Source organism: Adelges cooleyi, unplaced genomic scaffold, assembly GCF_023614345.1.
Source record: "Adelges cooleyi isolate 19-005CV unplaced genomic scaffold, UGA_ACOO_1.1 ACOO_flye_CR_arks_rails_tigmint_CR_PRNA_23, whole genome shotgun sequence".
Lineage (NCBI taxonomy): Eukaryota > Metazoa > Arthropoda > Insecta > Hemiptera > Adelgidae > Adelges > Adelges cooleyi.
In genome coordinates, this window is record NW_026095893.1 from 8,550,474 (window position 1) to 8,564,767 (window position 14,294).

The 14,294-nt window shown below is 31.3% G+C and overlaps 2 protein-coding genes and 1 pseudogene across 2 annotated transcripts; 1 reads left to right on the forward strand and 2 right to left on the reverse strand.

The window, feature by feature from the left end:
* Positions 1–419: 419 nt before the first annotated feature.
* On the reverse strand, positions 420–1,709 carry LOC126835598 (ER membrane protein complex subunit 3). The gene is made up of 2 exons (XM_050568276.1): positions 1,008–1,709; positions 420–944 (listed from the first exon to the last, which is right to left on the reverse strand). The coding sequence occupies exons 1-2, from the start codon at positions 1,462–1,464 to the stop codon at positions 646–648; spliced, it is 756 nt and encodes a 251-aa protein (XP_050424233.1). The 5' UTR covers positions 1,465–1,709; the 3' UTR covers positions 420–645.
* A 1,912-nt stretch (positions 1,710–3,621) lies between these two features.
* LOC126836283 (small nucleolar RNA U3) lies at positions 3,622–3,815 on the forward strand (annotated as a pseudogene).
* Positions 3,816–5,768: 1,953 nt separating this feature from the next.
* On the reverse strand, positions 5,769–9,030 carry LOC126835746 (pancreas transcription factor 1 subunit alpha-like). Its single transcript, XM_050568531.1, has 3 exons — positions 8,870–9,030; positions 6,396–6,743; positions 5,769–6,036 (listed from the first exon to the last, which is right to left on the reverse strand). The coding sequence occupies exons 1-3, from the start codon at positions 9,018–9,020 to the stop codon at positions 5,849–5,851; spliced, it is 687 nt and encodes a 228-aa protein (XP_050424488.1). The 5' UTR covers positions 9,021–9,030; the 3' UTR covers positions 5,769–5,848.
* Between the last annotated feature and the right edge of the window lie 5,264 nt (positions 9,031–14,294).

Sequence of the window (14,294 nt, forward strand, 5' to 3'; positions counted from 1 at the left end):
TAGGAGCAAATCAGAAATGGTGTCTAAGATAGGGTCTTTTGGCAGGATAAAAAACTAATTATTTGACATCTGTGGCATTGGATAAAATAATAAATAAAAAAAAATATTCTACAAATAATTAAGATCTTTATTGAATAGTTTTGGTATCATTCAAACTATATAATGGGCTCTTAGCCAAGTACAGCAGCCAGGAACACTGCATACCTCGTATGAATGTCAACGATATATTTATAATTAAATCATGCTTAGAAAATTATCAATAAATGTGAGATATTAATTTGAAAATATTATTTAATGTGTAGACAATTATTTGTATAAATTACATTTGTGATAAACATATTTTTAATATGGCTGAATTTGTTAGATCATTAAATCCTTTTAAGCTTTACAAAATAAAATAGCTATACAAATAATAATACTTCTCTAATAAGAAAATGTTTAATATATTTAATTTTTATTATGCAATAAATAAACATATTGATGATAACCATCAGTGTTCATATTATACTTGAATCCACCAAAGAAATAAATTACATACAAATAAGACATCTAATACAATACGTAATTTCAGAAATTCTAAAATCTATCCCTTAATTCTGTAATGCTAGTATATTAATTTTTGTGATTACATAGATATTCACAGTCTTAACAATTTTTTGTGCTTTTATTTAACAATACATTCAAAACTTCATTATCAAGATCAGCTAGAGCCCATTTATGAGAACTTATTTCCAATGCTTCCCATTCTGCTTTAAACGCAACTTTTGGATCCATCGGCATGGACATTGCTGCACCAGACATTTGATCTTGCATTAAACGCGATTGATCAGCAGCATTGTTTTCACCTAATACTAAGGCATAAATACTACGTAGGCCAAATACATTTAAAAAGTACCATGATGCAGATGACACCCAAGCAGCATCCAACGATACTAACTCAATACCTAAAAAAAAAATTAATGAATATCAGTTTTCTTTAATGAACATTTTATTTTAAAGTCAATTACCTCTTTGTAACATAGGCTTAAAACGTAATGTTAATGGAAATGGTACTTTAGTAGTAACAAATCCAGAAAACATCCAATTGATCCATCCTCCAATTACAACCATAGGCAAAACGTTGGTAACATTTCCTTTCAACATCTCGGTCATCATACTAGGATCAGGCATGGCTGTTTGAGCAGGGGCAGAACGTTTTTGGGTTTTAAAATATCCATTTTCTTCATTATTAAAATAATGTCTTCTCATGTAAAATCCTTGTTTAGATATATAACGACCGTTTTCACGTAACAAACGTGATCTAATTAGTACTTGACTATCCTGTACTTGAGTGAGTTCCACTTTTTTTTGTGACGTTATTAAAAGAGAAACATAATGCCTTATGACACCGACTAGAAACGTTATGAGTACAATTGGTAAAAACACCCACCCGCGAATATTAATATCTAGCACTAGCTCAGCCATATTATTTTAAGTTTATTTATTAAAGTATAAGTATAAATATGATGTCACCCACGTAAAAAATTAGTGGATTATCTTATAAAATACCTAAAATACATTTTATTATTTTAAAATACAAACTTTGGCCATAATAATTTATTCAATAATTAAACAGTGAAAACTTATATCACAAGTCACAACTGGCAATTTCAGTTTTTACATGTCACACATACAAACACTACGCTACAACTTACTTTTACAGTAGCCATAACCACTATATAGCTACTACCTCCTGATAAGTGATAATACGTTTTGCATTGATAAGACATTCGGAAATAAAATGGGATAGCACCACCTTTCCCAAATTACATACGTTACCAAGAACCATTTTTTCCACCGTCCACTTTTGTCCAATGGGCAATGACCAGTTTCTAATCAGATCATTTTGACTTAAATTTAAACCTGTAGCCTCCTCCTAGACAGTAGTCTGAGTAATCTAAAAATGTTTAATATAAGTCAAATTTATGAATATTTCTCACTAATCCAACCACATTCTGATATATATATATAACCAAGGTGATAGATACCAAAGTATAATATTAAAAGGGAGATGGCATGACTGTCTTAAAATACCACAAACTAAAGAAAAGAACGTATTTAAATTCAAAAATAAAAATATATTACTGTGGTAAGACGCATTTATCATTGATTAAAGTAAACATATAGATCTAATGTAATATTGTTATATTTTAATTTTACTTATATTCAGTTTAACTATGCAATAATTAACTTTTCGAAGACCCTAATTTCTAAATAACACAACTGTTGGTACTAATTTTACACACGTTTACTGTATAGGTACCTACAATCCACAAAATATAAATTAATTTGAATTATATTTAAATAAATCATATTTTGCATATTATTGGTTACGAAGTTTTTATACTACGCTTCTTCCGTTGTATACATCATAAATTATCTTTAATGCTAGTTTCATTATTAAATAATATAGGGTGTTCCAAAAAGCAGCCACATTTTGAAAATTCTATAACTTTTTTAATATTCGTCCAAAATAAAAATAACACATACCTATTGTGTTCAGGAGGTCCTGAGGTTTATGTGTGGAACATAACATCGGGAATATGACCGTCCCTGCTCGCCCTACAGGCCATCAATTTAACGTCCATGAAATTTCGGATGACGCTTTCGCAGATTTCGATGTATAGGTCACCCATCACTCGCCTGATTTCCGTGGCCATCACGATGTTGTGACCTAACCCCTTGCCAATTTTTCTTGACTTAACGTACCCCCCATAAGAAAAAGTCGCAAATGGTTAGGTCACAAGAGAATGTGTTATTTTTTTTGTACGAATATTAAAAAAGTTATAGAATTTTCAAAATGTGGCTGCTTTCTTGAACACCCTATATAATTGAGTTCATTTGTTGTTTCTTTACCTCTACTAGTAAAAATACATGTGTTATATTGTTATACTAAGTACTTAAAAAAAAATCTTAACTGTTGTACTTACTGTTTACCAGATTATAAGGTAGTTTAAAGTGTAAAGTCGTCTATTTGTAAGTAGGTGAAAATGTCCAATTTGGAATTTATTATTTAGGTTATACTTTCGTAAATTAAATATTATAATGGTTGTTTATTAAAGAATACAATAGTAATTTAAATACTATTGAGATATTGAAATGATAGTGTTCGAATTGGGGGGAGGGGAGGCTGAGTAGCCCAACTATTTTTAAGAAATTGTAGCGTACCCTACTAATTTTTATAAGTGGTGTTTTTTTAGGGGTAAAAAAAATTCCAAGTACGCTCTTTCTTTTTTTTTAGTAAAAACGCCTCCTATTTTTATTTTTCCAATTCGAGCACTGGCAATGGATAACATCAGATAGCGCTAAATTTAGAATTTAGAAAACATATATTATGTAGGTACGGACGAAAAACGTATTTTATTATAACAAAATAAGTCTTAAACTTTTTCTAACTGAAATCATAAAATTCATTGAAATCATTTAATCAGCTTATTCGAAAATAATTATCAAGCATATAAATTCGTTTACCTATATGTTTGTATACTTTTGAAATAAAAGTGGTGGCGTAAATTTGTTTGCTTGCTCATGTCGCAGAGTATTACTGTATTTTATATACAGGTTCAGTAAATTAGACCCAATAAGATCATAGTTCACAGGATCATTTCTGTAGTATGCATCGTCCCCTCCAGGTGCAAATCTGGAGTCGTCGTCAACTACGATGATGAGCTTAGTCCATCTACTTGAGCGTGAGATAGCTGGTATTGTGCTACTTTGTGGTGCAACGATGATCGCTAACGGTTCCTACCGGATGGTGGGTGGACAGGTTGAGTGGTCTAATCATAGGCGCAATTTCAATACTGGGGGAGCTTCACCACCCACAACCCCCAGTCAGTCTTAATATCTTTCTTAAATGTACAAGCCCTTATTTATCTTAATAGACGTTGCCCAATAGACACCACAGGAGGCTGGCTGAGTCAGCTCCCAAAAATGAGTATTTTTATTTTTCTAGTCCCATGGATTAGTTAGGAACTGTTAGGTTCTAACTATTGAACTATCAATGCCAATAAACAGTTTTGGATAATTATTTTTAATAAATAAATTAAGGTTGGGAGGAAGGGTGGAATTATAATATTATTTTTATCTGCGCGCATTCCTCAACCGCACTTTTCCTTTTGTTCTAACTTTTAAACTGTAATAACTTGAAAAGTTATGAGATTACATTATATAAAAACACTACGAAAAATAAAAATTCTAAAACTCATTAAATCCTATGAGATATTGAGTGAATCACTTTCAAAAAACCACCCTGTATATCTATATCAGCGATAAACATTATAAGATAACAAAAGGTTACACGGGCCGCAACTCATACGTCCATCGAAAACTGACAGACCGGAATTCACCGGCCTCCGATATCGTAAACATTTCGAGCCGCAACTCACTACTCACCAGTCACCACAGTCCAAGTTAGGGTATTATATTTTTTAACGTATAACATTTTTTTCGAATTAGAGATTTTGGTTGTACAAAAAACCATTTTACACCTAAATATCTGACAAAATTACGCCTACTTAGAATGATCAGATTTTAATTCTGTACAAATATTTGATCTCATCTGTTTTTTTTCCCGGTCGTGAAAGTCGATTTTTAAATACATTTTTTTTACTTTAAAAAGACAAGGAAGTGAATACTGAAAATTTGAGTAATTAAAATTTTAATACAAGCTGCAATTTACAACATTTTTCATTATGGTGTAAAATATCTATATACAAGTGGCGACGATCCCATTTTTTAAAAATTGATTAAAAATCAAAAACCTCATTCTCCTGGACGTTCAAAACAAAGGACCCCCCCCCAGCCATATGTAATGCAGATTTTTGTTTAATTGACGTCCGAAACTAATTGTTTTCCCGCGCCCCCTCAAGGTAGCCAGTACGGACCTGCCTTTAAGAACAAATTAGTATTGGATTTATATTAGGCTCCCCCTCCCACATTATAAGTAACGATGTTTAAGTTTTAACCTAATAAATAAAAGGGCTTTGCAAAATTCTCAAAAGCGTTTAACAATTTACAAAATGAAGTGAACAGTTTAGTAAGAACCTATTTTATTAAAATTAACTCCGCTTGAAAGTGTAAGTGGAAAACAGTTAACTAATTAAAAAAAAACACAAATTACACTACAGCAAAAATTTTCAAATTTAAAAATTTGAGATTTCTATAAAATAAAAACTTGTTGACATTTATAGAAATAATGTAATCACGCGGCACGCCAGTAAGGAGAATATCATATGTCTTAAAAAACAGCACCAAAAAAATAAAATCTACTTACTCTAAACAATTAACGCACTGTATAATAACGGTTAATGGGAGGGGTAAAGCCTTAGAGGCCAACTAGCCCCTACCACTGCGTACGCCACCGATATAAAATCAAAAGAGTATCTGTTTTTTGGAAGCAATGACTTAAGAATCCATTTTTAATTTATTCAGTATTTAGCTTAATAGGTATGAGATGTTGAATACGGAATAACATTATTTATTTAAAATGAAAAATTGTTAGTTTCTTATTTGTTTTGTTCGTTTAAAAAAAAAACGTATATTTGAATACTAAAATATTTTTTTTTTTTTTTTTTAATAGCCTTTATTTGCAATATGACGGCTCTACTAAAATATTGAAATCATAAATAAAAATGAAATAACTAAAACGGGTTTTAATTATAATACAGAAATTTTATTTTTATTTCTAATAATATTATTATTTAACATTATTGTATACAATGTGTATAATATTATTGACCTATATAATATTATTGAATACCTATGCATAAGAATGGTTAACTTTTAAAGCATATTTTTATTATGATACACATTATAGCATTGTCTTGCTTGTAGATGTTGAGCACGCTCCCATGGCGCTAGAAGTAGAGCCAGTATTTCGTGGTGATCCTACTTCTGGTCTCCAAATCTTTGCTCGCATTATTCCAGCACTGTCAGGACAATTTTCTTTTGCTCTTGACCACGATAATGAATGCAACGAATAAGGAGTTCCAAAAGCACCTAAAAGTATAGTTTAAACATTTTTTAATTTTTATTTGAAAACAACGATATAATATTTAAGTGAAGTTTTTGTAAATTATAAAGTTAATTAGTATGAGTAAGACACCTGTGTATTTCTATTGTGTCATCGATATAGACTATAGACCATGTATATTATACATGAAAGGCAAAAAGTTACGTTTTGCAAACAGAAAAACACCTAATAATAAAATCTACTATCCAGATCACTAGCCAGGTCGCTAATTATTGAGATTTTTTCTTGAAATGCATTTCTAATTTTATTATAACTGTGCCTAGTCACTCTAGTTTTATCTTGACTTTAATCTATGCATTATTATGTGTATTCAATTGTTACTCACCTCTGACGATAAATTTTTTAATGGGTTGTTCTTTTACTGGAACTGGAGGTCTGTGTAAACGTCCGGCAATAGTTGTTAGTTTGGCGACATTTAACGACGTAACTCCGTTACCTGTAGGACCCGTGCCTCTTGTAAGTTCTGACAGGAAATTTATATAGCCTATAGCTAGTTTGAGGGTATCCACTTTTGACAATCGTTTTTCGTATGGTAAAGTTGGTATGTGTGCCCGGAGACCTTCAAATGCTTCATTAATGCTTTGCATGCGCCTTCTCTCTCTTAGATTTGCCGCTTGCCGTTGTTGCGTCTTCTGTCTGTGACATCTAGAGCTCTTCTTGCGACCCGAACCTCCTGCTCGCAAAAAACAAAAAAATAATAACAATGATAATATTATATCCTATCTATCTAACACGTTTTATTTGAAAATAATATTAAAATATATTTTTTAAACAATTTTTCATATATTTTATAGTTACACAATATTGCTCAATATAGAGGGCCCACATGCCGCTGGCGGAGATTAATGATTACTAATTAAACATTAAAGGTGTCCTATTATAATGTGACTGAGAAAATTAGCACAATTTTTGGGAATGCGATTATTATGATAGGAGGCACATACCGCCAAATTAAGCTTAACCCACAAGTTGCAGTTGACATTCTAAGTTGTTAATATACTCTCTAATCGTTCCTTAAACGGAATTGTGTGTAGAAGTAACAGTATTTCCATAACTATTGAAAATATTATAACTTAATGGATTTTTAAATTATTTAATTACAAATAACAATATTTACCGATAACCCTATGTCATATCCTATAACATATGTTCTGAAAGAATTTCCTATATCATGTGCCTATAGATAGTAGACATGTGTCAGGTCATCGTCGGCCATTAAGGGTTATCGACGTCTCCTCCAAAGAAGAGGTTTTTAAACGGATAAACTTTTTTGGAAGGCTTAATCGACGTTAGTCGCGTAGGCGCAATTTCAATTTTTAACTCGGGGGGGGGGGGGGCTGGAATTTTTTTAAAATATATATATAAGTAAATATATTTTTGTATTTCAAAATTGTATGCATAACCTAATTTTTTTGGAGGGGCTAAATCTACCCTAGCCCCCCCGTATTTGCGCCTATGGTTAGTCGGTCGAAAAATAAAAGGATGTTGACTCCTTTAACTGGATGGTTTCTCGCCAGGAAACGACAGAGTGTTGGACTAATCTTAACTACCTATTCTTAATAATTTTGTAAAATTAAATAATATTTCCAAGAAATATAGTCAAAAATTACTAATACAATGTTTCAGTCTTCAATCACTAACTCACTACAATATACAGGGTATGGCAGAAGTCAGGACACGAAAGTAAAGTAAAAAATAAAAACACTAAAATTTACTCGAATTCAATATTTTTTATATTTAATATATTCTGTAGGATGTGCAATTTATGTGTGATAAACCACTTCTGGCATATGACATATGGAATATGGCATATGGTGTTTGTAGACCTCGGCCTTTAAGTTTAAGACGAGGTAGGCTTAGATGAGGTTTGGTTCCAACAGGACGGCGCTACGACCCACACAGCCACTCGATCAATGGCATTGGTGCGTGAGCTCTTCCCGGCCCATGTCATCTCCCGCAAAGGAGACAATCAGACATCAATTAGCGCCCAAGGTCCCCCGATCTGGCCCCCTGCGATTTTTTTCTGTGGGGATACTAAAGGCTGAGGTCTACAAACACCATCCTAAAAACTTGGAAGAACTTAAAGCCGCAATTAATGAACAAATCGCAGCAATTCCACGGGAAATGACGGTGCGAGCTATGCGAAGTTTTCGTTTGCGCTTTGATGCCTGTGTCATCAACGAAGGTTTATCACACATAAATTGCACATCCTATAGAATAAATTAAATATAAAAAATATTGAATTCGAGTAAGTTTTCTTGTTTTTATTGAACTTTACTTTCGTGTCCTGATTTCTGCCGGACCCTGTACTACAAACGTCAGACCAAAATATGTGACATGTGAATTGTGAAAATATCAAATAAGCAATTTTTATTAGTTCCCTGAAAATGGTTTTTTTAATTTCGGGATTGTTGTAAGACCCTATTTCGGCATATGTATAGGTACATGGGGTATCAACATAATAAGGATACAATATGTATCCTTATCGAAAATATAACAATGCACGTCGTGTGTGTGTGTGTGTGTGTGTGTGTGTGTGTGTGTGTGTGTGTGAGATTGTCTGTGCAATTCCTGTTTGTCGATAGCGCCTATGCGGATTCGAATTTTTTCCCTAACATTTTACCAGCATGTTTGTTCAGTTGTCAAGATGAACTGATTAAATTATAGAGGTAAATGGTGTTTACGATTTGGCGTGACCTTTAAAGTAAAAACTATAAACTATAAATTTAACATAATATTTTGGATAAAAATGTAATGTATGTGATCATTTGGGTTATAGAATTAAAATATATCTCTTACCGCAATTTCTAGATTCGCAGTCACTATTTAACGAGCTGGTACCGTCGGATTCCGAACCTGATGAGTACTCGTAAAGAAAATAGTCTCTGGTGTAAGGTGTATGATAATGGTGCGCCGAGTTGTGATGATGCTGATAATGGTGATGATCCATATCGCCCGCCCAAAGCTCGAGCGCTACTGAAGTGTGTATTCAATATTGCACTATACCTACCTATCGGCGGTAGTTGCTGGCAAATACGAATCGCGACGAGGCGTTCCGGAGGGACGTCGCCACGCAACCACAAAACCACGCCCCAAAGGGTCCCACAACCATTGTTGTAAGATTTAAGTGTAAGCTGTGTAACTTAGAATAATGAAAATATAAGGTAAATATTAGTTTTTATAAAAATCATAACCCACGACTTTCTAGATCATAGATGGATGTTCGATCTTATTTGGGTAATGGGTATCACTATTCACTTTTAAGACTTAGTGCATTAAGCAGTACGATCATATAGCAAGGTTAATTTTATACTCTAGCATACGCAATAATCGTTTCTGGAGAAATTATTTTACTAAAGCAACATTAAGATAAAATTTGTAAACATATATATCAGCACAGGAAAGAGGAATCTATTTTGATATTTAATTTGTTTTCCAACTTCTATAACGCGTACAGTCTCTATTTTTGTACAAATAATATATTTTATTTTGAACAGTAAGTTTTTAGGAATAATCCGATAAAGGTTTTAAAAAACTTTGGGATTCTTCATAACTTTACAACACAATTTGGCACAATTTTAAAATTATTTTTAGTTAATAATTTCTTTGTGAAAAATTTCACTTTTTTAATATTTTTAATCATTTTTGCTATAACATTAACAACGAAAATTAAAAATGTACTTCGATCGATACACCAAGCAAGCATTGAAGAATCGATATTATCTGATGTTGACTGTTTTCAAAACTATTGTCGGACCACGCGTTTCAAAGTACGGTTAAAATTAGAATAAGTTGTTTTTGATAAAAAAATACGCAGGTGTAGAGACCCTTAACATCATCTGCAATAAGTAAACAATAATAATTTATGACTACACTTAACTAAAAGCATTCATAATATTATGTATAGCAAAGAAGAAAAATGGCTACCTTATTGTACCCAACACGACACTAATCGTTTGCGAAATTTAATTATTAATTTTAACTTGTTTAATCTACCTTTAAGATAAGAAACAGGCCACGATAACTAGGAATTTTCCCAAATAACTTAGGTAGGACACGCAGCTTAGTTATTATCGTCAGGGCCAGACCGTAGGGGTGACAAGCTAACACTTACTTCAGCCCAGTTCAAATATTTCAGAAACTAAATATTAATGGTAAACGCTGATGTTAAATCGTCAGATAAGTAATAGGTAGGTACGTAGCAGATCCCGACGATGAATAGTTAGGAGCAAAACTCACTAAACATTTCGGTTATACCACTAAATTGTCCGAACACCGATCATCAAACATCATATGACTTGGGAGTAAATTGTTTTGTGTAAAATTCTAAAAATGCTCTGGGTTGATTATAAAACTATTGGATTATATATTATAAATAGTTATATATGGATAACATATTATTGGAGAAACATTGCCTTGCTAAGTATTTAAATTTTGCTCTCAGAATTGAAAAATCGTTGTACTTAGTTGGGTCCTGGCCAGTCTTTTAAAAAACGTTTTCAATATCTGGTTTTTAAAAGACTGTAGAACATTGGGTACCTACGTTGATCAATATTTTGTAAGGTATAACATTTATTATCTCTGAATTGTTTCAAATAGTTCTATTATTTTATCGATACTCATTTATAAAAAATGTACAATAAGTGTATTGTGTATTAAATATTGAGTATATAAAAAAATACGAAAATATAATTTTAAAATAAATTTACTTGAGAGTAACTTAAATCTATAGCTCAATTAATTTGTATTGCATTATTCAGTAATAACGTGCAAATGTTTAAATTCCCGGGCTCTAATAGTAATGATTTAAGTGCATTTATTATGAACTAATGGTTATTTTACATTTCTTATGGCCAATCTTAACAATTTGGTTTGACATGTAAATTTAGTTTAGCCTATAATTGTATTATAGTATTATTAGTAGTATTGCTAAACTATAATTAATATTTAGTTTTTTAACTTTTCTGGGTGAATGCCTCTGAGTGTATTAGGTACAATTAACTAATAACCAACGTATTACTTTTTTTATTTTTGCACTAGTCGCTAGAGAATATAATTAAACTATAAAAAAATATTTGATAACTGATAAGAATCAAACTTTTATTTAAAATTTTAAATGCAGTCAAATATAGCAATAATGTCTGAGGTGAAAAAAATGATTTTGCATTTGAATGATACTCTAAAATAATTTTAAAGGTGGAAAATAATATACGAGATGATGTCTCGTTAGAGTGGAACCGAACTGGTAGCCATGATGGCTAAGCTATCCTATACTCATCCTTTGGTGCGAACATTTTGTGTATTTGTAAAAACAGGTGCAATCTTTCCCAAGGGGTAACGCGAGGACAAATCAATGATTCACTTGCCGCTTTTGTACAAACAGCCCGTTTGTAATGAACAGCCATCTATTCACACAAAATACCTAACGTTGAGTGTAAAGTTTCACTTTTTTCACAAAAACCTTTTAAAGTTTCTACAAAATATTCGGTGAACAATGAACTGAAGGATGTATTAAAATGGTTTTGTGTGTTTACATTAACTGTGTGTTAATGTAACCTTTCACTATAAATCTAAAAAAATTAAACTTTTTTTTTTTATGGGGAATTTTTTCTTAATTAACTTTTTTTGAAATATTAATGTGTGCGCACTACGCATATCATGTTATACACATGATTTTTATTCATATTTTATAATAGTACTATTAAGTAACCTAAAGTACTAAGTTACTATTTGTATTGATGTTTTATGAATTATACATTTATCTAACATTAACGTTACATCCTGAAATGCGTTCAAATAATGTCTATACGTCCAAAAAGTCCCACGATAGCACAATTATTTTTAAATTTATTTATTGTTTAATTTAAAAACATGATATTACGACAATGTCTTCCCAGCAGAAAATCTGAAAAGAAACTACTTATACTAATAGAAAAGAAATATTATACTTAATAGTTGCTTACCGTTTTCATGTTTTGTTTACCTGTTTGATAATTATTGTTAATTTAAGTACATATAATATATGCATTATAATAGGATATTTGAAGAAGTAGGTACATACTTTTTTCTACAGAGGACTGTAGAACTACTTATGCAACACTACAGTAACTACTAATTCTTTCGATTTCTAAATAATGTTGTTCTATATAAAATATTATTTCATAACAAATTTAAAAACTGCGAAATTCCATCATTGGGGGTTATACTTTCTTTTATCATTGTGATTTAAAATAATATTTGTACAAACATTTCACACTTAAATACTTAGCGTGTATCTTTATTATTATACTTAAACTTCCACACGTGCAGCTAATTTAGACACGTGCGGCCGTCGGCCAGTCACGTGCATGTATACGTATACGTTCAACTTAACCATACGACGGTTTTCTACTTTCTATACAGCAATGTATCAAAATAAAAATGCAGAGATTTATAACAATTATCTGAAAACTGTCGATCTCTTTGATCATCTTTTTTTTTGTCGCTATCCCATATGTATCGAGTAGGCTCCATAATTTTTACCCAACACTATAAATTTGTTTATAATATCCACACACGTTTTTCGGTTTACCCGCACCTCTATCATATATCTCTTATGCATTTTACTCTTTAATTTTCCCGATGAAAATATTTTCTTTTCTCAACAATCTCATTTCAGTTGTTCCATTCCTCTTACATAACCTTTTTTTAATATCATTCATTTTCCATACATAATTGCGCTGGACTGATTAGTTAGTAATAACTAATAGCGTACATTATACAATAGTCATTACACAACCATTTCAAAGAATATGTTTTTTGATAAATATTTTCAGCATTTTAAATTATAGATGATAAATAAAATATTAAATAAAAATGATTGAAATAAGAATTTCAAATATATTTTACTAGCATGTCAGTAATAATACTTATTGAGTTTAAGAAAATTCAAAACAAATCTAAGTTACAAGCAGTAATCAGTTAATTGGAAAAGTAAAAAATAACATAAGTTTCGTATTTTGCCACAGTTAGTCTGTTAATGAAATAGATTATAAAACACTGCCGGTGCAGTATAAATGAAATTGAAGGGTCCGGTGCAATAAACGGCTCTCTAGGAATGGGCAAAATACAGTATCTTTTCGACTAAATACAAATTATCTTAAGATATAAGATATTAGATAATTATATTTACAATTTTGTATTTAGTCGAAAAGATACTATATTTTGCTCATTCCTGCTTATCTTCATATTTTGAAATTGTTCAAGACGACCAAAAGAAAGTCCATTGTCTTATTTACCACTATTGGCGAGGGAAAATTCGTCTTGTAATATCTTTGTAGGTGATAGTCCAATTATTTTACTGTTTGATGCACAAAAATGTAAATCATTTTTCAAATGAAAAAAACAATTTTTGGATTGAATAGTTTTTACGATTAATTAAAGTAATAAATATTAAAATTCAAAACAAAGTAAAACATTACGTGACGTTGTCGCATTTAGTAAGCAAATTCCGATACAAACGATAAACGGTAAACACAGTATTCTTGTCTACAGCAAATACCTTTTTTTTAACATCAGAAGAATAATATTATACTCTTAAATCTTTATTGACCTAGTGGACCAGTTATCAAAAACCGAGCGGTAAATGTTTCTATACTTGCTATCTTATTATAATCTATAGTAATAACTAATAATACAAAATTTTCCTTAGACCCTAAATGGAACTTTTCTGTCACACAACACACCTATCCCATCCATGTTGTATCAAAATAAGCTCTACTGTACCTACTCACCTTTTCTTTTCAAGTTTAGGTACCCTATTTTATTTTTTTGACTGACGACTGTTGATTAACTTTCAGGATCTAAGACAAATGTCCCCCATTTCATGAGATAGGATAAATGTCTCCGTGTAATTTAAGAGGTACGACAATATAACTAATGGAATACTTGAAATATACCATACAGATTTAGTTACTTAGCTTTGATCGGATACGGGATACCTAAGTATTACATAAAATTATAATTCGGCGCTCCTTACAAAAACTAGCACGTTTCAAATTGCCAACGACAAGTAACACCTTGCTTAGGTAAATACAGTGATAAAAATGTTGTTTTTTGTTCGGTAATTTAAAAAGTGCTTGTTTGTGTAAGGAGCGCCAATATCTTATTACAACTACCTATAAAAAACATGTAGGTAATACTAGTTGTACAAATTTAGCTGAGTAATGCGTGTAGGTATAAAAAA